This window comes from Suncus etruscus, chromosome 17 (assembly GCF_024139225.1).
Source record: "Suncus etruscus isolate mSunEtr1 chromosome 17, mSunEtr1.pri.cur, whole genome shotgun sequence".
Classification (NCBI taxonomy): Eukaryota; Metazoa; Chordata; class Mammalia; order Eulipotyphla; family Soricidae; genus Suncus; species Suncus etruscus.
In genome coordinates, this window is record NC_064864.1 from 75,368,443 (window position 1) to 75,396,166 (window position 27,724).

At 42.3% G+C, this 27,724-nt stretch overlaps 1 protein-coding gene across 1 annotated transcript in view; it reads right to left on the bottom strand.

The window, feature by feature from the left end:
- The window catches only part of CSMD1 (CUB and Sushi multiple domains 1), a 942,957-nt gene that overhangs the window by 517,442 nt on the left and 397,791 nt on the right, over nt 1-27,724 (bottom strand). The window contains exon 3 of the mRNA XM_049790475.1: nt 5,781-5,893. Coding sequence (XP_049646432.1) covers nt 5,781-5,893 — 113 coding nt within the window. The remainder of the gene's footprint in view (nt 1-5,780; nt 5,894-27,724) is intronic.

Below are 27,724 nucleotides of genomic sequence, written 5' to 3' on the forward strand. Positions count from 1 at the left end.
AAATATGAAGGCAGAAATGACAAAACTCCAAACTGAAATAACATGTCAACTAACAGGCCTGAAAAACTCAGTAAACGAAGTGAATGACAAAATGGATAAGCTCTGGGACAGGGTATCAGAAGCTGAGAATAGACTTGGTGCTGTGGAAGATGAGATACATAACAATTCCATACAGCAGGAGAGATTGGACAAAAAACTTAAAGCAAATGAGCAGACAATGGAAAAATTAGTCAAAGAATGGGAACAGACGAAAATAGAAGTCTATGATAAGATCAACAGAAACAACTTAAGAATCATTGGAGTCCCAGAGACCCAGGAAGAAAATTTCCAGGAAGAATCAATGGTCAAGAACATCATTAAAGAGAAACTTCCAGAGCTAAAGAATATATGTGATCAAATCCTGCATGCCCGAAGAGTACCAACCAAAAGAGACCCCAGAAAAACCACCCCAAGACACATCCTAGTCACAATGACAAATCCCACAGATAGAGACAGAATTCTGAAAACAGCAAGATCAAAAGGGGAAATCATGTTCAAGCAAGCTTCCCTGAGATTTACAGCAGACCTGTCACCAGAAACGCTCAATGCCAGAAAGCAGTGGTGGGATATTGTGACAAGACTGAATGAAATGAATGCTTCACCCAGAATACTATACCCAGCAAAACTCACTTTCCGGTTTGATGGAAGAATACATGGTTTCACAGACAAAAAACAGCTCAGAAACTTCACAGACACAAAACCAGTCTTAAGAGAAAAACTGAAAGACCTAATCTAAGACAAGACTACCCAAAAGACACACCAAATTTTGAAATAAAGATGGCGTTAAATCCCAGGACAATTCTTTCTCTCAACGTCAATGGACTAAATGCACCAGTTAAGAGACACAGAGTGGCTAAATGGATCAAAAAACTCAATCCAACCTTCTGCTGCCTACAAGAAACGCACCTGAATAGTCAGAACAAACATAGACTCAAAATAAAAGGCTGGAGAAAAGTTATCCAAGCAAACAACACCCATAAAAAAGCTGGAGTGGCCATACTAATATCAGATAATGCAAACTTTATACTCAGGAAGGTTGTAAGGGACAAAGACGGACATTTTATATTAATCAAGGGGTACGTAGAGCAGGAAGAATTCACTCTCCTAAACATATATGCACCGAATGAGGGGCCAGCAAAATATTTAATACAACTGCTGACAAATCTGAAAAATAATATCAACAACAACACAATAATTGTGGGGGACCTAAACACGGCTTTGTCAACACTGGACAGGTCAACCAGACTGAAACCCAACAAGAATATACTAGACCTGAGGAGAGAAATGGAAGAAAGAGGCCTAGTGGATATATATAGGACACTCCATCCCCAGAAACCTGGATACACATTCTTCTCCAATGTACATGGGACATTCTCCAGGATAGACTACATGCTGGCACATAAAACATACCTCCATAAGATCAAGAGGATAGAAATTTTGCAGACTACCTTCGCTGACCACAAGGCTCTGAAATTATTTGTGAACTCCAAAGGGACTCAGAAGAAACACTTTAACACCTGGAAGTTAAACAGCCTCATGCTCAATAACCAGTGGGTCCGAGATGAAATCAAGGAGGAAATAAAAAGGTTCCTGGAAACAAATGACAATAAAGACACAAACTCTCAGAACTTATGGGACACAGCAAAAGCAGTACTGAGAGGAAAATTTATAGCTTTGCAAGCACACATCAGGAAGGAAGAAGGAGCTTACCTGAGTAGCTTAATGACACAGCTAATAGAACTAGAAAATGCTCAACAAAAGGACCCAAGAACAGGAAGACAGAAGGAAATAACAAAGCTGAGAGCAGAAATCAACGAAGTGGAAACTCAAAAAACAATCCGAAAGATCAACGAAAGCAGAAGTTGGTTCTTTGAAAAAATAAACAAGATTGATAGACCACTGGCAAACCTAACAAAGAAAGAGAGAGAGAGAAACTTGATAACTCGTATCAGGAATGAAAAAGGAGAGATCACTACTGATATGACAGAGATTCAAAGGGTAATCAGAAACTACTTTGAAAAACTCTACGCCACTAAAAATGAGAACCTGGAAGAAATGGATAAATTCTTGGACTCTTATAATCTTCCACGGTTGAAGGAAGAGGATGTAGCATATCTAAACACCCCCATCACCATTGATGAAATTAAAACAGTAATCAAATGTCTGCCGAAAAACAAAAGCCCAGGTCCAGATGGATTCACTAATGAATTCTATCAAACTTTCCAAGAGGAACTACTGCCAATCTTGGCAAGACTCTTTCATGAAATTGAACAAACAGAAACACTTCCAAATAGCTTTTATGAAGCCAACATCACCTTGATACCTAAACCAGACAGAGACGCTACCAAAAAAGAAAATTACAGACCAATATCACTGATGAATGCAGATGCAAAGATCCTCAACAAAATCCTGGCAAATAGGATTCAATGCCTCATTAAGAAGATCATCCACTACGATCAAGTAGGTTTCATCCCAGGAATGCAAGGCTGGTTTAACATCCGTAAATCTATCAACATAATACACAACATCAATAACAAGAAAAATAAAAACCACATGATCATATCAATAGATGCAGAGAAAGCATTTGATAAGGTCCAACACCCATTCTTGATCAAAACTCTCAGCAAGATGGGAATGGAGGGAACCTTTCTCAATATAGTGAAGGCCATCTACCACAAGCCAGTGGCAAATATTATCCTCAATGGAGAAAAACTGAAAGCCTTCCCTCTAAATTCTGGCACAAGACAAGGCTGTCCTCTCTCACCACTCCTATTCAACATAGCACTGGAAGTACTTGCTATAGCGATTAGGCAAGAAAAGGATATCAAGGGAATCCAGATAGGAAAGGAAGAAGTCAAGCTCTCACTGTTTGCAGATGACATGATACTCTACTTAGAAAACCCTAAAGACTCTATCAAAAAGCTTCTAGAAACAATAGACTCATATAGCAAGGTGGCAGGCTACAAAATTAACACACAAAAATCAATGGCCTTTCTATACACCAACAGTAATAAAGAAGAAATGGACATTAAGAAAACAACCCCATTCACAATAGTACCACACAAACTCAAATATCTTGGAATCAACTTGACTAAATATGTGAAGGACCTATACAAAGAAAACTATAAAACTCTGCTCCAAGAAATAAGAGAGGACACACGGAAATGGAAACACATACCCTGCTCATGGATTGGCAGGATTAACATCATCAAAATGTCAATACTCCCCAAGGCATTATACAGATTTAATGCCATCCCTCTAAAGATACCCATGACATTCTTCAAAGAAGTGGATCAGACACTTTTGAAATTCATTTGGAACAATAAACACCCTCGAATAGCTAAAGCAATCATTGGGAAAAAGAATATGGGAGGAATTACTTTTCCCAACTTTAAACTGTACTACAAAGCAACAGTTATCAAAACAGCATGGTATTGGAATAAGGATAGGTCCTCAGATCAGTGGAATAGGCTTGAATACTCAGAAAATGTTCCCCAGACGTACAACCATCTAATTTTTGATAAAGGAGCAGGAAATCCTAAATGGAGCAAGGAAAGCCTCTTCAACAAGTGGTGTTGGCACAATTGGATAGCCACTTGCAAAAAATTAAACTTAGACCCCCAGCTAACATCATGTACAAAGGTAAAATCCAAATGGATTAAAGACCTCGATATCAGCCCCAAAACCATAAGATATATAGAACAGCACATAGGCAAAACACTACAGGACATTACAGGCATCTTCAAGGAAGAAACTGCACTCTCCAAGCAAGTGAAAGCAGAGATTAACAGATGGGAATATATTAAGCTGAGAAGCTTCTGCACCTCAAAGGAAATAGTGCCCAGGATACAAGAGCCACCCACTGAGTGGGAGAAACTATTCACCCAATACCCATCAGATAAGGGGCTAATCTCCAAAATATACAAGGCACTGACAGAACTTTACAAGAAAAAAACATCTAACCCCATCAAAAAATGGGGAGAAGAAATGAACAGACACTTTGACAAAGAAGAAATACGCATGGCCAAAAGACACATGAAAAAATGTTCCACATCACTAATCATCAGGGAGATGCAAATCAAAACAACGATGAGATACCACCTCACACCCCAGAGAATGGCACACATCACAAAGAATGAGAATAAACAGTGTTGGCGGGGATGTGGAGAGAAAGGAACTCTTATCCACTGCTGGTGGGAATGCTGTCTAGTTCAACCTTTATGGAAAGCGATATGGAGATTCCTCCAAAAACTGGAAATCGAGCTCCCATACGATCCAGCCATACCACTCCTAGGAATATACCCTAGGAACACAAAAATACAATACAAAAACCCCTTCCTTACACCTATATTCATTGCAGCTCTATTTACCATAGCAAGACTCTGGAAACAACCAAGATGCCCTTCAACAGATGAATGGCTAAAGAAACTGTGGTACATATACACAATGGAATATTATGCAGCTGTCAGGAGAGATGAAGTCATGAAATTTTCCTATACATGGATGTACATGGAATCTATTATGCTGAGTGAAATAAGTCAGAGAGAGAGAGAAAAACGCAGAATGGTCTCACTCATCTATGGGTTTTAAGAAAAATGAAAGACACCCTTGTAATAATAATTTTCAGACACAAAAGAGAAAAGAGCTGGAAGTTCCAGCTCACCTCAGGAAGCTCACCACAAAGAGTGATGAGTTTAGTTAGAGAAATAACTACATTTTGAACTGTCCTAATATTGAGAATGTATGAGGGAAATGTAGAGCCTGTTTAGGGTACAGGCGGGGGTTGGGTGGGGAGGAGGGTGATTTGGGACTTGGGTGATGGGAATGTTGCACTGGTGATGGGTGGTGTTCCTTTTATGACTGAAACCCAAACACAATCATGTATGTAATCAAGGTGTTTAAATAAAAAAAAAAAATTAAAAAAAAAAAAAAAAAAAGAAAAATTGTATGCCTGAAACTCTATTATGGAACATTTGTAATCATAGTGCATAAATAAAAATTATTCATAAATATGCTGAATATTTTTTATAATTTAGAGTCTACATTATAATATTTACTAAATAAATAACATTAAACCATGAACAAATTCTTCTCAAGAGTCATTTCATGAGAAGAGCGAAACTCCAATTGTATTGCTGAAGAGACAGTACAGCAAGTAAAGTGCTTGCCTTGCAAACAGCCGGGTCTGGTTCATCTCCTGCACACTCTATAATCCCTCAAGCCCATTTTGGAGTGATCCTAAGTGCATAGCCAGGAGTAAGACCAGAGAACCCTGGGTATGGCCCAAAAACAAACAAAGAACTCTTCAACCATATCTACATATAAAGGCTAAAAACCATACCTCAAATTTACCATATATGCCTTGCAAGAATCTAACAGACACAACAACCTCTGTTCATTAGAACTTTTGAGTCTAACAACACAATCCTGCTCACTGCAGCATGGAGGACCAGCTTTATTTTTCAGTAACAAGGAGAGGAAAATGCTCTGTACAGAAAATGGGTACTCTGCATTTCCAAATACCCAAATGTTATGACCAGATGTCGAGAAGATCCCAAACTTTTTCCAATCCCAAGAATGCTCCTATTTACTAAGCAGATTGTGAAGATATGCCTTGGATGAGGAACAACCTCCAACCCTCAACACCCAAAATAAGCCAGCAGAGTAAAACCAGCAGAATTTCTGTTCATTTCCTCATCTATGATAGATGGACGGTGGGGAGCAGAGAGGTTGTCTCCTACCTTCATACAGGGCTTTAAATCCTTGAGCGCTCACAGCAAAGTCTGTTGTGAACCAGAGAGTGAGGATGGAGCCTGAGCTCACTATGGAAGATGGCAGCTGGAATCCCGACAGCCTAAAACCAAAAGAGACAGAAACAATCAGTTGAGTTGTGGAGGAAATTGGTGGGTATTTGGTGCACATTTATAATGGCAGAGTCCTGCCATGAATTAATGAGCTCTACAAGAGGCAGGGCTGGTGCTTAAAATGAAGCCACTCCAATTTCTGAGACAATTACTTCTTGCAGAAAACACAATACACATACACACTACAATACAACCAGGCATGTCTTTTCTTGAGTTTATTTTCCTCCTACAAGAAAAATCACATGTGATATTTCACATCTCCAGGCTCATTTCTCACAAAGAAAACTTACTAGTCATAGTGATCGATATGTGATCACCAGGGGCTGGAGAGATAGCATGGAGGCAAGGCATTTGCCTTACATGCAGAAGGTTGCTGGTTCAAATCCTGGCATTCCATATGGTCCCTGAGCCTGCCAGGAGCGATTTCTGAGCATAGAGCCAGGAGTAACTTCTGAGAGCTGCTGGGGGTGACTCAAAAACCAAAAAAAAAAAAAAAATGTGATCACCAATTATTTTCATCTTAAGCCAAGTTAAACCATTGATTTAATTGATTTTAATATTTTGTTTCTAAGACCAATGTTGAGAGGGCCCTAAGATATATTTTATCTGTCACTAGATTTGATGTGAGTTGTTATTTTCTGATGGGAAAGTCCTAACTCCAAAGCAGTAAGCTGGCATCACCATGGGCCTCAGACATTTATAAAGCAGCAATGGCCCTACGGGTCAGATGTCCTCCATAATTGTGAATCTAACTCCAGTCTTCTGAGCTGAAGGTACCTGATTGGTCAGTGGTCAGTGCACCGAGCACAAATTTAGGATGCTGAAAGAAATCAATCAGACACCACCCACGATGTCTGTTGGCCAGGTGAGGAATTCAGTGTTTCCTGTAGTGTGTGTTATTGAATACCTAGTAGTATCGCCTGTGCAGATCAATCATCAGAATTGAATCAGTATGATTTATTATGTACACATGGATAGAACCAATAGGTTAAGAGAGAAAGGGATAAGACCAATGAGCTTAAACAAGGGCCAGAGAGAATGTATAATGGATGAGGCAAATGACTTGCATGTGGCTAATCTAAATGCAATCAATGGTCTGTACCCCATAAGGTTCCTTGAGTCTATCAGGAGTGATCCCTGAGTGCAGAGAAAGCCCTGAAGCATAGTCAAAAATGACCAAAATATCATGTTTTGCAACATACAGATTAACTCCATAGATTTAAAAAATATACATTACACATTACTTGGCCTTTTCGATGGAATTAGGTCATTGGAGACAAAAGCAACAGGTATTCCTATATGTAAAACCTACAAAAGCAAAACTCAGTGAAATTCAGGGGTTAGGAAAAGCACAGAGGAGTACGTGGATCAGGGCAAAACTTCCTGCTAACAAACAGGGGGTTAGTTCTGCATCTCAGGAACCTGGAACCAGAGACCTAAAAGGAGTGGAGAGTTTGGCTAGTAAATGATGTCACCACACTCATGAGGAGGCAACCACATGGGGGAACATGTGTGCTGATGTGGTAGGAGCATCTTGGTGCATAAATCTGACATGCTCCATCACAACAGATAAAGGCATAAAATTAACTGTGGACACAAAAGCCTCCTCTTGGGCATCATCTTCAGCTGGTGGCTTAAGAAGCAAAAAAAGTAACACTGGGGGTTAAAGAAAATCAGCATGTCCAGGCACAGGCCATGATCCCAAGACTGTTCTAAGCTTGACCCAGACTTGGCCAAGTCATGAATCTAGAGAAGCCCCAATGGTACAGAGCTCCCACATCCCACATAGGAGGACCTCATGCCTGGGGCTCCCCCAAATGTCACCCCTTCCCCAATGGTTCTAGATGCAATTTAGGGTGAATCCACATATACCTTTTCTCTTTTACATCTCCTGAAGTCTCCCTAGTTGTCCTTTATTTTCCCCTTGATGTCCCCAAAAACCAACCCAATACTCCACCCACAGGAAGAGGCAGGGGTGAGGTGAAAAGGAAGAGGATTCCCAGTCAGACAGGATGGCAGTGTAGACAGAGGCAGTGAGTGGGAGGCATGCACAAGTAGTCAGAGGCAATGAGGAGTCTAGTGAGTGAGATAAACTTTCTCTTCAGAAAGGAGAGCAAATTCCTCATTACCACCAACCCATGTGAGATAATCGCCCTAGCAGAAATATATGCATGTGAGCAGCAGACTCTCCCTCAAGTGTACACAGAGGAGATGATCAGATAGACCCCACCCAGAGCCTCAACACAAAGCCAACATCCTCAAAGTCATAGAAATTCCATGAGATTTATTCTGCCTCAGCTTTGGAACCAAACTGAAAATTCATAGGAGATGAATAGCAGGAAACCCCCAAATCATTAAGCAACACAATTCTTTAATGACCTACAGATCAGGGAGAGTGTTGAGAGAAAGGGAAACATTAAACTGGACAGTTGCCATCCTTTATAGGACTAGCTAAGCATTCCTCTGAGGAAAGTTAGTAACACTAAAACATTTCTTAGGAAGGACAATGCTGAAAGCCCATAAAAGGCAACCTACAGTGGGTCTCATGCAGGCTGCACATGAATGCCCTGATCTGAGTGATTTCAGTTTCCAGAATGCCAACAGGCCCTCTGTTATGGTTACCCAGGTAGAGAAGGACATTTCAACAGCACAACAGCAAAGATGGTGCCAACCAATAAAACAGCAGATCAGGGGCCAGAGCAGTGGCGCAAGTGATAGGGCACTTGCCTTCCACACGCTAACCTAGAATGGACCGCGGTTTGATCCCCTGGCATCCCAATCTGGTCCCCCAAGCCAGGAGCTATTTCTGAGTGTATAGCCAGGAGTAACCTCTGAGCATCACCAGGTGTGGCCCAAAAACCAAACCAAACCAAAACAAAACAAAACCAACAACAAAAATAAAACCAGCAGATCAATCTTCTTCCTTCAGAGATATTCCTGCAAAAATCCCTTAATATAAAAGAAGGCATAGAAAAAATATAGAACAAGAAGTATTAAGGATTATAAAGTAGAGATTATTCCAGAAATGGAAGAATGGAGCAATATTTTAGAAATCGACCAGTATAGGGGCTGGAGTGATAGCACAGTGGTAGGGTATTTGCCTTGCACATAGCTGACCCAGGACAGACCTGGGTTTAATCTCCAGCATCCTATATGGTCCCCCAAGCCAGGAGCAATTTCTGAGCACATAGCCAGGAGTAATCCCTGAGCATCACTGGGTGTGGTCCAAAAAGAAAGAGAAAGAAAGAAAGAAAGAGTGAAAGAAAGAGCGAAAGAAAGAAAGAAAGAAAGAAAGAAAGAAAGAAAGAAAGAAAGAAAAAGAAAGAAAGAAAGAGAAAGAAAGAAAGAAAGAAAGAAAGAAAGAAAGAAAGAAAGAAAAGAAAGAAAGAAAGAAAGAAAGAAAAAGAAGAAAGAAAGAAAAAGAAATCAGTATAAATTTTCCATTAAAATCTCATATATAGAGCAGCCCCGCGCCAGACCCTCAGGGATCCCCGACCGGACTCCAGATAGGGTGAGTGCGCCCACCACCCGGCCACCTCCCCACCCCACGTGGGCGCCGGACCCCCGCACTCCGCAGCAGCCCTGCGCCTGAATTCAGGGATCCCCGGCCCAATGTTCTTCCATTTTCTTAGATCCTCTTCAATTTCTTTCTGAAGTGTTTTGAAGTTTCCCTGGTATAGGTCCTTCACTTCCCTTGTTAGGCTGATTCCTAGGTACCTTATATTTTTGGATACTATTTGAAAAGAAGTTGTATTTTTGATCTCTCTCTCCTCAACTTCATTATTTGTGTAGAGAAACGCTATTGTGTATTGACTTTAGCCAACCACTTTGCGCATGGGTAGGTAGAATCAACATAGTCAAAATGACTATCCTACCAGAACTACTATATAGATTCAATGCAATCCCAATCCAAATTCAGACATCATTCTTTAAGGAATTAGAACAATCATTCATAACATTCATCTGTAACCACAAAAGAACCAGGATAGCCAAAGACACACTAAAACACAAGAAGCTGGGTGGCATCTCACTACCTAACCTGAAGCTATACTTATAAAGCCATAGTGATCAAAACAGCATGGTACTGGTACAAGGACAGAGCCTCAGACCAGTGGGTTAGAACAGAATTTCCAGACATAAACCTCCAGATATACATTCAACTAATATTTGACAAAAGAGCTAAGAACTTGAAATGGAATAAAGTCTTTTCAACAAATGGTGTTGGTACAACTGGAAAACCACATGTAAGAAATTCAAAATTGACCCATACCTCACTCATTATACAAAAATCAACTCAAAATGGATCAAAGACCTCAAAATTAGACCCAAATCTATAAAATTTATAGAGAATAAAATAGGTAGAACACTCGAAGACCTATATATCAAAAACGTCTTCAAGGATGGAGCACCAATGGCAAGAACTTTAGCGTCAAACATAATCAAATGGGACTACATTGAACTAAAAAGTTTCTACATGGCAAAAGAAACCCTACATAACACAAGAAGATAGTTAACTGACTGGGAAAAAATCTTTTCACTCAATATATCAGATAAAGGGCTGAAATCCAGAATATACTAAACACTCAGAAAGCTGAGCCCCCTGAAACCAAATAAAGCCATAAAAATGGGAAGATGAAATGAATAGACACTTCTCTGAGGAAGACCGAAAGATGGCCAACAAATACATGAAAACATGCTCATTTCATCAGAGAAATCCAAATCAAAACAACTATGAGGTACCATCTTACACCAGTGAGAATGGCTCATATCAAAAATAATGGGAACAGCCTCTGTTGATGGGGATGTGGTATGAAAGTCACTCTCATCCACTGCTGGTGGGAATGCCCCCTAATCCAACCCCTATGGAGAACAGTCTGGAGAGTGCTCAAGAAACTCAGAATTGAGCTGCCATTTGACCCAGCAATTGCTCTCCTAGGTATTTACCCCCAAGTCGGAAGGACATTCATCCCAAAGTATGTGTGCACCCCACTATTTATCGCAGCACTCAGTATAATAGCCAAGTCTTGGAACCAATCTCGATCTCCAACAACGGATGAGTGGATCATTAAGATGTGGTATCTATACACAATGGAATACTACATGGCAGTCAGAAATGATACAATCATGGACTTTGCAGCAACGTGAATGGACCTAGAACATATTATGTTAAACAAAGTAAGTCAGAAGACAAAAGATAAACACAGAATGATAGCATTATTCTGAAACACCTTGAACATACACCTTATATACAACTAATACTCAACAATCAAATAACAGGGTTTAACAGGGTAGAAACTCCTAACACTGTAACAGTCAAAATACACCAGGGAGCAGTGCCCAAAACACATGAAAGAAGAACAACACAAACTCTTGACTACACATTATACCACAAAGAAACCAGCAACAGCAGAAACAGCAGCATAGAGAGAATAGGAACATAATCAGCCTTCTACTACTAAGGTCCATAATAATCCCTTAGGGGTCTTATACAGGATTACTGGTAAAGAATACCATGGGAAATCACTGACTCCAATGGAAACATCTCATAACAATATGTTTTAATGCCTTAATCTTACTATATTTAAAATAACCTCTCAGCTTTTCTGTCCACAGGTGTTCTTAGATACAAAGGGTGGACAAACTAAGATGGCATCTCAGGGCCAAGTCACACAAGATACCATACCCGACTTGCACTAACAGAATAACCCCCAGAAAACTCTTTAACATATACTTTATCTCTAGGTTATACCTTCTTTTAGGACTAGAAGCACCTGACCAGCAAGAACACCGAAACAGCAACTGTGACCTACAGACTTATTCTATAGGCCCTACTCATCTAACACATTCAAGCAAACTAGCATTCCCTTGCCCTTTTCTCCTCTTTTCTCACTACTTTCTTTTTTCTTTTTCTTCTTTCTTTCTTCTCTTTTTCTTTAATGTATTTTCTCTTCTCTTCTTTCCTGCCCCTTACATATACTTTCCCCTTACTCCCTTTGGAAATCCAACTATCCCTTCACCCCCCAATCCCATTCAGATTTTCCACTTTATTAAAACTATTCACCTTCAGTTCTTAATTTATTAGGCATCAAGACTGACCTCCTACCCCAATGAACCAGTACCCAGCACCCAAGCGAAGGGACATCAAGTTAAACCCACACCTTGTCCCCGGCAAGAAAAGTCAACCAACTCCCCTGCTGACTCATGCTGTGTGGCCCTCCTTACCAACTCTTCCTAACGTGGACTGTTACTTGAAACCAGACTTAGCTCTAAAAGTACCCCCAAAGCAAGAATTCTTCCTAAGACCTCCCTGCCGCAAAGCTTTTGCCAATCTCAAGAAGGTCAGGGTGTGTGATGAAAAGCCGCCCGGGAACCCACACACCACAAGAAAATCTCAAAAGACAATGGGGAAACCTATAGTTCCATCATAAGTATAAGACCTATATAGCACTACCTCTTTACCTGCTTTACCCCAAATATAAGATAGTCTCTTGCATCATTTTGTTTCTTTAATTACTTTATTATTTCATTTTTTAAATCTTTGTTCCTTATATATATGTATATGTATACATATATATGTGAGCACATTTATTTTATTTCTATTTTCATCTTTTTTGGGTGTGTGACCTATTTCCGTTTTCTTCTTTTTCCACCCTCAAATGCACCGGCAATATAATGTAGCACCATTTCCCCCTGCAAAGACACACTAAAAAAAGGGTGGAAATCTTACATATAAAAATGAGCTCTTATCTACTAGGGATAAGAACTCATACTTGTGGGCCCGGAGAGATAGCACAGCGGCGTTTGCTTTGCAAGCAGCCGATCCAGGACCAAAGGTGGTTGGTTCAAATCCCGGTGTCCCATATGGTCCCCCGTGCCTGCCAGGAGCTATTTCTGAGCAGACAGCCAGGAGTAACCCCTGAGCACCGCCGGGTGTGGCCCCAAAACAAAAAAAAAAAAACAAAAACAAAAAAGAACTCATACTTGTTTACAATACAGGGACATCTCCCACCTTGAAAATATGTCATGTGGGCCCAACTTAGACCCCAGGTGATTAGACACCATCCGTCCAGCCTTGAACCTTGGATCCCAGACATAGAAATGACACAGTTCTTCACGACAGCTACAGGAAACAAATTTCGTCCAGGACATCCTCAATACTGCTCGGACACCAACAAGTGCCAGCTCTAATATGATATCCTGACAACGAGGAAAATGGGAACAACTTGACCTAAGAGCAGGTTATCCTACCCCTCCAGCTGACGATAAGACAAAATTAGAAGACTTGTCACCCTTTGGTCAGTCCAAAAGCCAAGATCGCAATTTACAGATGACTGGCTGACAGAACCAAGAACGGACTGTCTGTATCCTGTGACCAATATAAAAGCCCTAGTCTAGGGTTTGAGCTACAACCTACACAACAACCATGATCTCCAGTTCCAAAGGTCCGTGTGAGACAATTGCAACGGAATGGGTCTTCTGGAAACACAACAAAAGACGCTATCATAGGCTCCATCCTAAAATCAGCGCAAAGACCAAGACCACCAAACACAGAAGACGGATTAAAATGACACTTAGGGAATGGAACTTCTAGAACCACAAAGAAAGGTTCATCATAAGTTCCACCCCTTGACCTGTGTAGATACCGAGATCTCTAGATACAAAGATCGGATTTTATCACCCAGGACGAAGCAGAAGTCTTCCAAACACCACGAAAGCACCAAGTGGAGAGTAAATGAACCTGAACGGAGTCTATAGTTAATCCCTTGACAATATACTCCAAGGGTGGAGAAACCCTGTATCTCTTAGGCCAATGGAATTCCTTTTTGAATGACCCCAATATTTACTGTGCCTGTGCAGGAGGGGAAAAAAGGCACAAAACATTTTTTTATATCTACCTAGGTTTTGTGGATTTCTTCGTTTTGGTATGGTTATTGAAGTTGTTGTCTTCATTTATATTTATTTATTTATTTATTTATTTATTTATTTATTTATTTATTTTATTCTTTTCTTTTTCTTTAGGTGCTCTGTCATGTTTTTTACCTCAAGACCATGAATTTTATGTGGTGCTTATCCTTATGGTTGGAGTGTTCACTGGGTATTTTATTTGACACTTCTTTCTGTACTGTTGAGGTGTTTCACCTTCTTTTTCCCCTTTGTCTCTCAAACTGATGATGAGAGCCTCTAGAAGAACTCCGCCCATTTTTGGCATATTTAATTTTTACCCCAGTTTATCACTTTTCTCTTCTTCAAACAAAACCACATAACGGGAACTATCTATTACCGCCTACCAGTTAGAGGAGGAAACAAGGGAGGTACCAAGACCAAAACAGGTGTAGGACCACTAAGTAGTAAGCTAGACTCAGAGGAGACCACGTATTCTAGCAGCCCCAGGGGTGAGGGAGGAAGATATGGGAGGGAGGATGGGAACGGAGGTGTAGGGAGGATAATTCAGTGATGGGAATCCCCCTGATATTATGTTAATATGTACCTAAAATATTATTGTCAACAATATGTAAGCCACTATGATCAAAATAAAAATTATATTAAAAAATCTCTTATATAGATACCAAGGTATTGTCATATACATATATATGCTTCCTTATACATGTATGTGTGTATGAAAATATTATGAAAAGATCCTTGCTTGACAAAAATAACAATAAGATAAAAAATTGTAGTAAACATTCATCTTAGTAGCAAAGGAGTGAATATTTGTCCTATGATCAAGAACAAAATTCAAATTCTTCGGAAATTTAGTTATTATTCTTGTAAAAAGTACCTAGAAAGAGAAAAAATCAATAGAAAGAAGAGGAATTGCCTCATCAGTTTCACTACTTATTCTATAACTATAATAATCATGACCACATAGTTTTAGCTGGACTGTAGTGGAGATCGATGAATCAGAATGGAGAAGACATAAATAGACCCACATAACTCGACAAGGAGCCAGACATCTCCACAGCTTGGTGATCCAATGGGTGTTCCCCAGCAAACCACCAAAGAGTCCATCTAGACTAAAGACAATTATTTCTCTATATCACACTGAGCTCAATAAGGACGAAAGTCATTCCTCTGAAACCTAAAAGAAATGGGGGGCATTGGTGGAGGGAAGGTTGCACTGGTGAAGGGGCGTGTACTTGTTGTGACTGAAACCCGACTACAAACATGTTTGTAATCATGGTGCTTAAATATTATTTTAAAATGCGATATACTGGGACAAAAAAAATATAGCAGGTAAGGCACTTACTTTGCAAGCAGCCAACCTGCGTTTGATACCTGGCACCACTTATAGTCCCTTGAGCCCTGCCAGTAGTGATCTCTGAGCATGGAGCCCTGAGCACTGCTGGGCTGAAAACCCACCTTCTCAGCCCACCCAAAACTGTATATGCTTTTAAACAAATCAAACCTAAAACTGAAACACTTTTAGAAGAAGCATAGTCCATAGCAGAAACAAGAAGCAATGTCAAACAGCATGATGATGAAAAACGTTTGCTCTGAAAGAGCATGTTAAGAGGACTGAAAAGACGTGGCACAGATAGAGACAAAATATTTGCAAAATACCTGACAGTGGACGAGTTTTTACACTATATAAAGAATTGGGAAGACACAGCAGGAATAGAACAGACAATTCAATTAGAGAGAGGCAGAGACATAGAATTATTTTATCAGAAAGGGTACACAGATGGCAAATAAGCACATGAAAAGATGTTCAGCATTGTCAGTCATTAGGGAAATGTAAATTAAAACCACAAAGAACTACCAGCTCACACCTAGTACAGATGAGGGAGGTGGAAGGGAGAAGCAGTCTCCAGGGGAGCCTTGTGCTGCCACAGAAAACACTGGAAAAGTCTACAGCTTCTTTTAGTCTTGAACATGCAGCTTTCCAAAACCACCTCTCCTGGGTAGTTTACCTCAAAATGAAGACTTTGGTTCACTTGCCAAAGTAGGAAGAAACTTTAGGGATGAAGAGAGAGGAGAGCGGTTAAAGTGCTGGCCTTGCACACTGCAGAGACTTGTTCTATTCCTTGAAGTGCACAGGGTCTTCTGACCACCACTAGGAGTGATCTCTGAGCACAGAACCAGGAGTCAGCCCTGAACACTGCCAGATGTGGTCCCAAAGTCAAACAAACAAAAAATAGAACCTTAATATGTTATAATAAAGAATTGGTCATAAGTTCTTGCAGAAGTGACTGTCTCTCACACTCGACCATGGCTACCACCTACCACAACTCATCCCCAGAAACCAGTCAGTCTCTGCAAGCCCAGTTGAGGCTCCTGAGAGCTGACAGGAACAGGAAAGAACATAAGGAGGCATATGCTGAGTGAGCTGTGCCCTATGCTCAGGAAGGATGCTTTCCTATCAGGAGTCCAGGTGGAGGGAGGCAGGAGAGAAGTGACTGATTCTAAGGTGCCCACAGGAGGAAGGGGCTGAACTTTCAGGGCCTGAGTGTTACTGGGACACAGTCTTCCAGAGTGTCCCCATGATGCAGAGAAACACTGATATTCCTCATAGCTGCAAGAAAATGTGTGATGATCGTAAAAGAACAAAAGATCGAATGAACTGAAACTGAGAAATGTTTGGAAAATAGTAACAGAGATAAAACAAAATATATAAATGAGTAGAAAACTAAAAATAATATTTTAGTAACAAGACATTACCTTATTATTTTCCAATAATAAATGGAACCAACCAGATTGAAGATCATTTCATTGTGTAATGGGGCCTTTAGGAGTTGCAAACGCTTATGAGCAAACTTGACTTACAAATAATGTGGTAGCACCTTAAAATAGGTTCCACTACAGGTGGGAAGATCATCTGGTTCAGACTCTGAAAAACGGTGTGGAAACTTCTCGTGTAATTCAGAATGGAGCTTCCATATGAGCCAGAAATTCCACTTTTTTTTGCATCTACCCCAAACATCAAGTGTCTTCATTTGAAGAGACATTGAATCTCATGTTTATTGCAGCTCTATTCACAATAGCCAAGATTGGGACATCAGCCAAGAGTTCGGGAACAGATGATGGAGAAAGAAGTTGTGGTTCAGATATACAGATATACAGTAAGTTGTTACTCGGATCTCAGGAAAGATGCAATCATGGGATTTTCTGCTCTGAGGATGGGACTAGAGGGCATCGTGCTGAGTGGAGTCAGAGAGAAAGGGACACAGAGTGAGTTGTGTGTATGTGGGGGGGGAGGAAAAGAGAGGGAGAGAGAGAAAGAGAGAGAAAGAAAGAGGAGAGGAGAGGTGGACAGGAAGGACGTAGTGATGGTGGGGTGGCCACTGACACTCTGGGCAGGGTCATGGTGCTGGGTCACTGGTTGCCTAAAATACTGCTATGAATGGTGTTAAAATCCTGGCAAAGCCTTAAAAATCAAAGTGGGCAGGGGGATTGATGTAAGAAACTGCAATGTGGTTAATAGTGATGATTCATGTTGACTTAAGGCTTCGAGAAAGACTGGAAAAGGGCAATATTTTAGAAATCTGATTATCCTTTCCTTGACCAGTTTTATAAAAAAGATAATGGTCAGAAAAGGGCATCGTCTATATTAGGATAAAAATAACAAGATATTTCAGAGCCTACACACACCGCTAGGAGTGCTGACTCAATGTTTGGGGGCTGAGCACATGCAATGACAGGCATGTCCTGTATACTTACTCTGAAATCTACATGGGGTCCCCACATGGTAGAGACTCAGGGCACAGAGTCTATGGGCTTCGGGGGCAAGGAGAAGAATGAAGAGGAGGCAGAAGAGAAAAAGGAGAATGGAGGGAGGGATAAGTAGCAGGAGGAGGAAAGAGGAGGAGGAGAAAGAGGAAAGAGGAAAAAGAGAAGAGGGAGAAGGAGGAAAAAGGAGAGAAGAAAAGGTAAGAAGGGAAAGGAGAAAAAGGAGAAATAGGAGAGGAAGAGGAGGAGAAAAAGGAGGACCCCAGTGCACTGTGTGCTGTGCCAATGTCTGCGGCCATCGCCCAGGGTGGCTGTTAGGACAGGAGTGGCAGAGAACTGACAGTGAGGTAGGCCAAACACTCTCTTGGTGGCCTCTTTCTCAGGCATACCCTTCCCCAGGGTGTGGGACATCTCCCGGTCTCTCACATTCCAGGGGGATCCCTGGCGTTTCCCCCACCTGGGTCACTGTTGCCCCCAGGAGATCCCCACAAAGTGCACATCGAGAAGACAGTGAAAAGCCCCTAACCCTGGCAAGAGAAAAAAAATGGTCAGGCAGGGTGGCACTGGTGCTGAGCGGGGAGAGGTGATGAGCTTGGGCACCCCTGGACTGACCTCAATGGCACACACACACAGTCCCGGGCGACCCTCCTCCGTGAAACACAAAGTCCCAGACATGTTGTCGTTTGTGTTTCTTTAAATGTCAACTATGTTTAAAACTACAGTTTGGGGGAAAATGTCAAGTGTATGTTTTATGTAAACTGGGAAAGAAGTCACTAAGTTAAATCATTTCCTGTGAAACGGCGGCTTTAAGAAAACCTCCATGAAGCCAAATGTTACCCAATTCTCATTAATACTGAATATTTGACAAAAAGCGCATTTAATGCCACGAATCAGTGTGCGGATGATCATAACAAAGCATCTAAAAAAGCATGTTCAGCATCCAGGGTGGGAGTAGAATCCCCCTAAGAGTCAGTCAATGAATTTCCTCAGAGTGATGTGAGCAAGCCCTGCTCTGGGTGGTGCTGAATCTTCTTGAACTGACTCCGAAGTCCTCACAGGCATTCAGATCCCTGTTCATTTAGAACCTTGCCAATCTGGCAACCCTGATGCTACCTTCACGCAAGTATTGGTGACATTAATAAGCTATGCAAAAATGTCCACACCCTGGTGGAAAAGAAAGCTTTCCCCGACACTATATGTTCTGGCTGTAATGATTTATTTTGGGGACATAACAGCTGGCCCTGCCCAGGGCTGACTCCTACCTCTGTGTTTAGATCTCAGCATCTGAAATCTGGGGATCAAATCTGGGTCAGATGCCTCAAGGCAAGCTCCCTCCCCACTGGACAATTGCGTGAGCCCTTCAGATTCAATACCTCTTTGGCTACTTTATTGGAGACTACATTTTACTGTATTTTCAGTTTGAAGAGCAACCTCAAGATGACTGGAATTCATTTTGAGTCTCTCAAATATTTATTGAGAATCTCCTGAAATATGTTGATCATTAACCCATTTTTCTGCATCCTAGACTTTTATTTCCAGCTGAAAGTGAGGCCAGGCAAAATTCAAGAACTTTCTGGAAGTCAGTCAGAAGCATTGTGGAAATTGGACCCGACTGTGTCACCTTCTCCCTTAGACTAGAAGTGGGAATAGCCCTAGCGACTGTGACCTTCACAAAGTTCTTAACACCCAGGACACCAGTGCCTGGCCACCATTCTTGGGCCCAGGTAATATAAGGTTAGAAATCGGAAGTCTTGACCTTTAAGTTGATTGGCTGTTGTTCAGGGTGTGTCTAGGGTGTTTCTTTATGTCCTTTATGGCTAAACGTCTAGGGTGGTATATTGTGATTTATAGGGCTTTGGGGTCTGTGTCATTATTGTGGGATAGAAACTTAGCCTTTACATGGAACTTAGCTTGGTTAGCTTTAACTGAGAACTTAACTTTGGGTTGATAAAATGAAGTCATTTCTGCTCTAGGATTCACAAAGACTTTACACAGTCATGAACATGCACTAAAGGTCCTTAAAAGTGCACATATTCAAGGGACCAGTGACACAGGGATGAAGGCAGCTGGGCATCTCTGGGCATCACAGAGTCCAGCCCTGGAGAACCCTGAGAACCACCAGGGTGTCCCAGAGCTGGAGGTGTAGGGTCACCCTGACACTGGGAGGGGCCCTCCAAGTACATGGTTAGCCCATTACCTACTTGGTCACTGGCTTTCCCCCAGGATCTTATCCACCCTCAAAGTGTCACCTGTAATCCTCACCTTTCCTATACTCTATAAAAATTCTCTTACCAATCTCTGTACACAGCCCAGAGAAGCCCCTCATGCTGACTTATTTTTCTTGGCTTGTGGACCATACTAGCAAGGCTCAGGTCTTATTCTTTGACCTGTGCTCAAATATCACTCCTGACAGAGCTTGGTGGGCCATATGGATGCCAGGGGTAGAACCCAGGCTGGCCATATGCAAGGTAAGTGCCTCACCCACTGTTCTGGCTGTTGCTCCTGCCTCCACACCAAGAACATTCCACACAGTGGCTTGATTGCTCAAAGACAGCTTTAGGCCACCCAGATTCTAGCCCAGTTTTAAGGCTAGGAAGATGAAGAGCTTCACAGATGGAGGATCTGCCTGAAATATTTCATCTTATACACAAGCCCCAGGAGCAGCACCATGAGAGTCTCACTGGAAGATTCTAGGACAGCTTGTCTATTTCTATTTCTGGCAGTTTCAGGAAGTGAACCCAGATCTTATGTCTCCTAAGCCCTGCCCAAGGGTCACATCCAGGCCACTAGGGCACCTTCTTTGTCTGTTTCTGTCTTTATGGTCCCCATCCAGCAGTGTTCAGGACTTCTTCCTTGCTCTGTACTTGGAGATCACTCCTGCTGTGCTTAAGGGACCAGATAGGTGCTAGAGATCAGATTCAGGTTGGCTGTGTGCAAGGCAAATGATCAAGAGTTTGTGTACCTCTCTGACCTAAGTCATTCACTTTCAAAGCCACCCTTGGCTTGGCTTGCTTGGTGGGTTTTGACATTCAGTCCAGATCCCCTGACAGACTCACTGACTTCCAGATTAAAGTTGTTGGGAGCTAGATACAGAAAAAAGACCATTCCCCATGCTCCTGCCCAGTCCTTCTATCCCATGCTGTACTGCTACCAGACTGGAACATTCCAAGCATCCCACAGTGGGAGGGCTCCTGACAGTGAAATCCATCTTCCAGCCAGAGGACTTGTCGAAGCATTTTATTTTGAAAATGGAAGGCACAACCAAATAAAACAAAGCAGACCTCAGCTCCTATCACAAAACAAACCCTAATAAAAAAGATGTCTGGTGGAAATCAATCTTTCTCCCCACTGACCCAGGAGGGCCTATTCAGAGATAAAGCTCAGAGTTGGTTTTTATTTATTTATTTATTTATTTATTTATTTATTTATTTATTTATTTATTGTTTTTTTGGTCACACCTGGTAGCCCTCAGAGGCTACTACTGGCTCTATGCTCAGAATTCACCCCTGGCAGGCTCTGGGGACCATATGGGATGCCGTTCTTCTGCATGCAAGGCAAATGCCTTACCGCTGTGTTATCTCTCTGGCCCCCAGAGTTGGTTTTTAAAGAGGAAGCAAGTGGTAAGGCATTTCTAGAAGTCCTGAATATAAACAGTAAAGAATGCCAGATCATTTGGGGGACAGTAAATTAATTCATCATAAAAAGGAAACACGCTCTGTAAAAGAAAATTGATAAAATTGATAAAAAGGAACCTTCTCAGGATTTTCTTCTCCTAAGGGAACTCTTTTCTTTCACCTTTCACCTGAGCTGCCTTAGAAGAAGGTAATGTCCCAGTGTTTGACATGATACTCTAATGTTGAATCTGATACTCTGCCATTGGACAAAATATCCAGCTGTTGGACATAATAGCCTGTTGGAAAAGATACTCTAATATTGGACATGGTACCCTATTATTTGACATGATATCCTACTATTGAACATGATACTATCCAACTCTTGGAAATGATACTCTCCCCTTGGAGATGAAACCCTATTGTTGGACAGGATATGCTATGATAGGACACAAAACTATTGGACAAAATAATGTTAAATATAATATGTTGTAATTGAACAAAATGTCCTACCATTGGATATAGTTTATTACTATATGACAAAGTATCCTACTATTGGATACAACACCCTACTATTGGGCACAACACTCCACTTTTACACACAGTGCCTTATTATTTGACACAGTGTCATACTATTAGACATGGCACACCATTATTGGGCATGGCACCTTACTACTGAATCTGTTGCCCTACTATTGGATATGAGTCTACTACTGGCAATAATACCCTCCTATTGGATATAATGAGTAACTATTGGACACCATACCCTACTATTGGGTATGATACCCTATTACTGAACACATATTCTACTGTTGGATATGATGAATTACTTCTGGACACTATAACCTATTATTGGGTATTTATTGATCATGGTACTCCACTATTGGAATATGATGAGTTACTACTGTACTACTATTGAACATGATACCCTACTATTAGACATGATACTCTCCTATTAGATACAATAAGCTTCACTGGGCACATATTCTATTACTGACTATAATGTTACTACTAAATATTATACCCTAATATTAGACAAATGCCCTAGTATGGGGTATAATAGACTACTATTAGATATAATAAGTTGCTCTTGGATATATGACTATCAAACATGCTATATTACTATGAACATGGCTCCCCATTCTTTGCCATAAGACCCCACTAATGCATGTGACACTCTCATCTGGCCCATGTTGACTTGCTTCTAAATTGGTGCCACTGTTTTCATCTCTCTGCTTGGTCTCACCTCTGCCACTCACAAGCACTGGAGGATGCTGGGATGCTCTGAGTCTGGGCTCACCTGGGTGACCACCCCAGGCACTCCCAAATGCATAAACTTCCAATGGATGCATCTGACAGCATGTGGGCAGTGGGTCTGGCCTCACAGCTTCCCAGAGACATCTCTGTCAGTCCCGGTTTGGGGCACCACCGGTACTTGCACCCAGCCCTACTGGATCCCAAGTCCCTGTTCCCTGTAGCTGCCCACACTGATGCCTAGGACATAGCTTTGGACACACTTGTTTGTCCAGACCCTATTGGACCACAACACAGAGCTAGGACCATGGAAAGGGTCCAACCTGGGGAATTCTGGTTCGGGGTGGAAAGCCCAAGTCTTGGGGACCAGCTGACTCAGAGAGAGTGGTGAGACTGCAGTGAGGTTCCTCTTGGGCACACTGACTGCAGCCATGGAAGGGGTGGGGACATCACAGTGACCTTGTCAACGCTATGACCAGTAATGGGCAGAGTTGACACACATGGGCTTTGTGGAAGGAAATGCCATGTGCACTTCCTACACTGGACATTCCCACAGCAGGGCATAGGGGTGTAGAGGCCCCACAGAAAGCAGAGGAAATTATGACCCATTATTCCAAACCCACAGGACCCCAAGGAACAGTGTGTGCTTGTTTCCTGAAACCTGAGTCCCAGGGGCAAACTGCCTCTGTTCCTCCAGGGACCTGCCAATAATGTGCAGCACATGAGTCCTTGGCTGTTGGCCCTCATTCACTGCCTTTCCTGGTCCCAAAGACTCCTGATGACTCAGACTTTAATTCCTGAATTCGTATGTTGTGTTAGCTTGATATATGTTGAGCTCTCTTGAAAGAGTTAAAACAGCTAGGACAGATTCTAATGATGTGTGAGTGACCCCAATTTGTGCAGGAAAGTTTGCACACCCCAGCCATGTCATCACACTTCACACCCTCCCATTTGCCTGCTAGTGCTAATGGTGCTGCATTCCTCAACAAGAACACTGTTGGGCCTCTCTGGGTATCTGCCACATGCTCGTCTAACTGATTCATCCTTCAAGAAGGAAGCAACTCATCATTCAGAGCCCCCGCTCCTTATTTTGGAGAGGGCTCTATTCTTAATTATTTAATAAAATGATCATTTTAGAGTAATTTGGGACATATTGCTTTTCTTAAATTAAAAACAACTGGGGAACTGGTGATGATCCTTTCCTGATGACATTAACGTGTCATCTACATGTTAATGTGTTTTCCCCCCGAATGATAGGTTGTAGAAGACTAATAGCATGAACAATTTTACTACATATCATTTCACAGTGTCATTGCTATTAAAGTTCTATTTACTAAGGATTTTTCATCCATTTTTTTCTTTTTTTTTTGTTTTTTTGTTTCTGTTTATCGGGCCACACCCGTTTGATGTTCAGGGGTTACTCCTGGCTAAGTGCTCAGAAATTGCCCCTGGCTTGGGGGGACCATATGGGACGCCGGGGGATCGAACCGTGGTCTTTCCTTGGCTAGCACTTGCAAGGCAGACACCTTACCTCTAGCGCCACCTCGCCGACCCCATCCATTTTTTTCTTAAAAATATTTTTTGTTTGTTTTTTGGACCACATCTATCTGGTGGTGCTCAGGGCTTACTTGTAGCTCTGTGCTCACAATCACTACTGGTAGAATTTGGGAGGAATCATATGGATGTCAGAGACTGAACTCTGGTTGGGAACAGGCAAGGCAGATCTTACCTCCCAAACAACTTTATATATTATTTTATGCCTCTGTTTACTCCCATTTAAATTCTGGGCTGAAAAAGTTATATACATAGTCGCATATTAATCAACTTGAGAGCAGATACTTATATATTTATTTGCCATATGTTCTATATATTGAAAAACATACTTTTTGACACAGTTTTTACTGCAAAGAAATATTTAGCTATTTCAATTTATAGAAGAGTACAATGGGATAAAGCAAGTTATATAGAAATGCATAAAAATCTGCACTTTGGGGTTGGTGCTTGCCTTTCACAAGGCGAACCTGTGTTCAATCTATCACATCCCATATTGTCCCCCAAGTATGTCCAGGAGTAGTTCCTAAGTGCAGAGCCAGGAATAACCTCTGAGAATCACTGGATGTGCCCCCCACAACATTAAAAAAAATCCACATCCACCACAAGTTCTCATTGAATCTTGAATGCTAACTTTCTTACTTACAGAACAAAGAGATGATATAAATGAGTTTGAGGTGCAGAGACCTGGGCCCAGCATTAGTGACCTGGACAAAAGCTGTAAAATTGAATGGATCTCATCAAAGAGACATGTTACCACTCAGAGGTCAGAGTGACGCAATCCCGGGGGTGAACCTGGAATGTGTTGGATGCTTACACAGTGCATACACAGACTCCCCAGCAGGCCAATACTCCGTGGCGAGCCAGCCCAGATGAATAATCTGGCACTGAGAAGTGAAATGACTGGACAGAGATCTGCTGCTTCTGGAAGCACAGCTGCTGCTGTTCCTTGTTTTTTGACATGCATTTGTCAACGTGAAAAAGCAAATCTTGCTGTTCCCCATATTTCCACTTCAAAAATGCCACCACGCAGGACTGGAGCTTTGCACGTAGCTAACCTGGGTTCAATCCCCAGTATCCCTTAGGGTCCCCCAGGTCTGCCAGAATTGATTCCTGAGTGCACAGATAGGAGTAACCCTGAGTGCCACCGGGTATGGTCCCCAACCCCCCCCCCAAAAAAAAGTTTTAATAATAAAATAATAAGAAAGAAGTATGCAATCATGCATATGTACATGAAAAGGAAGTAGAAGACACTTAGGTGACAGACACATTTTCACAGCATTGCTACTTTCAGGCAAACAGGACATCCCTCACTCAGTGGGTGGGGAAAATGAATCAGGCCTGATAGTTCCATAGGGTCAGATATGCAATCAGAGAGCTGATGGGCCCACAATAGCACACTGGCACCTGCCCTTCCTTGCATGGATCTCTCCAGCTACTTCCTTCTCCACATCTAAGAGGTTCCCACCTCCTGGCATCAGCCCTCAGGCCATTTCTCTCTCCCTCTGACTAGACACAGGGATGCAGATTGCTGATACACACAGAGAGTGACACACATTTGTTCATTATAAGAGAGATGCTGGGGACCAAACAGGAACTTCAATTGTCAATCATGGTCATCCTCTCCCCCAAAATGGCAGAGAGAGAGAGAGAGAGAGAGAGAGAGAGAGAGAGAGAGAGAGAGAGAGAGAGAGAGAGAGAGAGAGAGAGAGAGATCTGGTCCAACAGGAAAGATAGTCATTGTGTTCCTTCATGTCTGCTTTTGAACATTTCCTCTTGGGACCACACCACTGTTCCAAATACAGTGATTATAGAAGGCTACTTGAAATATTAGAATCGAACCAAAATTCCAAGAGACACAATAATTGTATGCTTCTTTCTGATCCTCTGAATGATACTTTTCCAGAACAAAATCCATATGTAAGATCATTTAAAATTTTTTTTCTTGGTGACATCCTTGGAGCAGATGCCTTGCTCTTAATTACACTTGCATGCTTTGCAATAGGTAGAATGAGCAGAAGGCCTTAATTTATAAGTTTCAAACAGCCTTTTTATTTTCTAGCATAGCATTTTAGAAGCTTTTCTGATTTAAAATTGCCATGTATCCTGGAAAAGAAAATAGGCTTCAATTAAACTGCCCTGATTGTGAGGAGTTTGTGTATAAAGCTGGGGACAGATTCTTCTGAGACCTGGCGGCTGCTTTCACAGGTCCGCCAGCCTCAGAGTGAAGTAAACTCTTCACTAATGCTGTGGCAATGCTGGTGAAACAGCGGGAGACAATGTCAGGAAAGAGACCTTTTGGCACAGATGCTGCAGGGAACCTGTTTGATTGGCAGCTGTGGGTTTCTCACCGACAGAGCCCACAGATGTGCAGGTCAAATGGAAGAGTGAAGAGTTTGTAAAGAAGTGAAGGGTGACATGAGGAAGAGACTGTCCTTCTGTACTACAAATCTCTGTCAGTCTCTCTGTTCACTTCGTCCTCTGACAGACAGCAGCAAACCATTTCTTAAACCAAAGAATAAGATCCTAAGTATGGGTGTGATAGCACATCTGGTAGGGATTTGCCTTGCATGCAGCCTGATCTGGGTTTGATCCCCAGCATTCCCTAGGGTCCCCTGAGCACTGCCAAGAGTGATTCTGAGCACAGAGCGAGGAGCAACTCCTGAGTGATGCAGGCTGTGCCCCCAAAACAAAGCAAACAAACGAAAAATACCCAAAGTGTTTTTGCCAGGAGCCTCCTCTGACTTTCCAATTCAGACCTGTGTGAAGGCTCTTCAAGATTCGGGAGTTTCTGGACCATCTCAGGGTTCCCGAGTTTAGGGGAACAGATAGGATGATTCCCTCACACACAGCTCTCCCTGGCAAGGGTTTCTCAAGGCTCAACAGATCTCAATGTGGCAACTGCTATACTGTGTGAGGTCACAGGACTCACTGGGGCAGTCACTGAGCATCTTTCATGGTGGGGACATGACATGAAGGAGCCAGAGCCCCAACCCAGGTCAGCACATCCCATATGGAATCCCAGATTCTTCCAGAAGCTTTGCCACACTGTCCTGCCTGTCCTTCCCAGCCATGGGGTAGGTGGCTGTGACCCTCATGAGCACTGCCTCGGGGGAATGGCATGGACTTCTCCAGTGTGCCTTCTGTGGGGAGGGCAGGATCTTCCCCAGACAGGCTTAAGGTGGGGACAGGAGCTTAAAGGACACAGAGAGAAAATTCTTGGGGTCTGGAGAGAGGACAGGATAGGTGGTGTCAGTGCTGGTTTCCTTGCTGTGCCATATCACACCGATCTCAGACTCTCGTTGATTCTGGGGGCACTGAACTGGTCAGGCAGAGGTATCCAGGGCTCCCAGATAGAAGCAGTCTCCAGAACCTCCCAAGCTCCATTTCCACAAGCTCATGTGTGGATTCGGCCACCCAGTCCACTAGAGGCGCACGAAAAGAGAGTGGTGCTCTGAGCACCTGAGTTTAAACCAACAAAATTTCCTGTGGCCTGAGAGAGAGGAACAGAGAGACAATGGCCACCACAAGGTAGAGGTACCCATGGTCTGTTCACCCAGGACAGGCATCAGGAACACTGATGACAAGCCACTCCTCAGGAAACAGGAGCCTGCGAGTAAATAAAGGCCTGAGTTGGAAAGATAAGACTGAAGCCATTGAGTCAGGCCAAGATTGAGCTTGGCCCAGTGTGTGGCACTCATGCACTCACTGACTGGTGGTGTCACACTCACACTCACA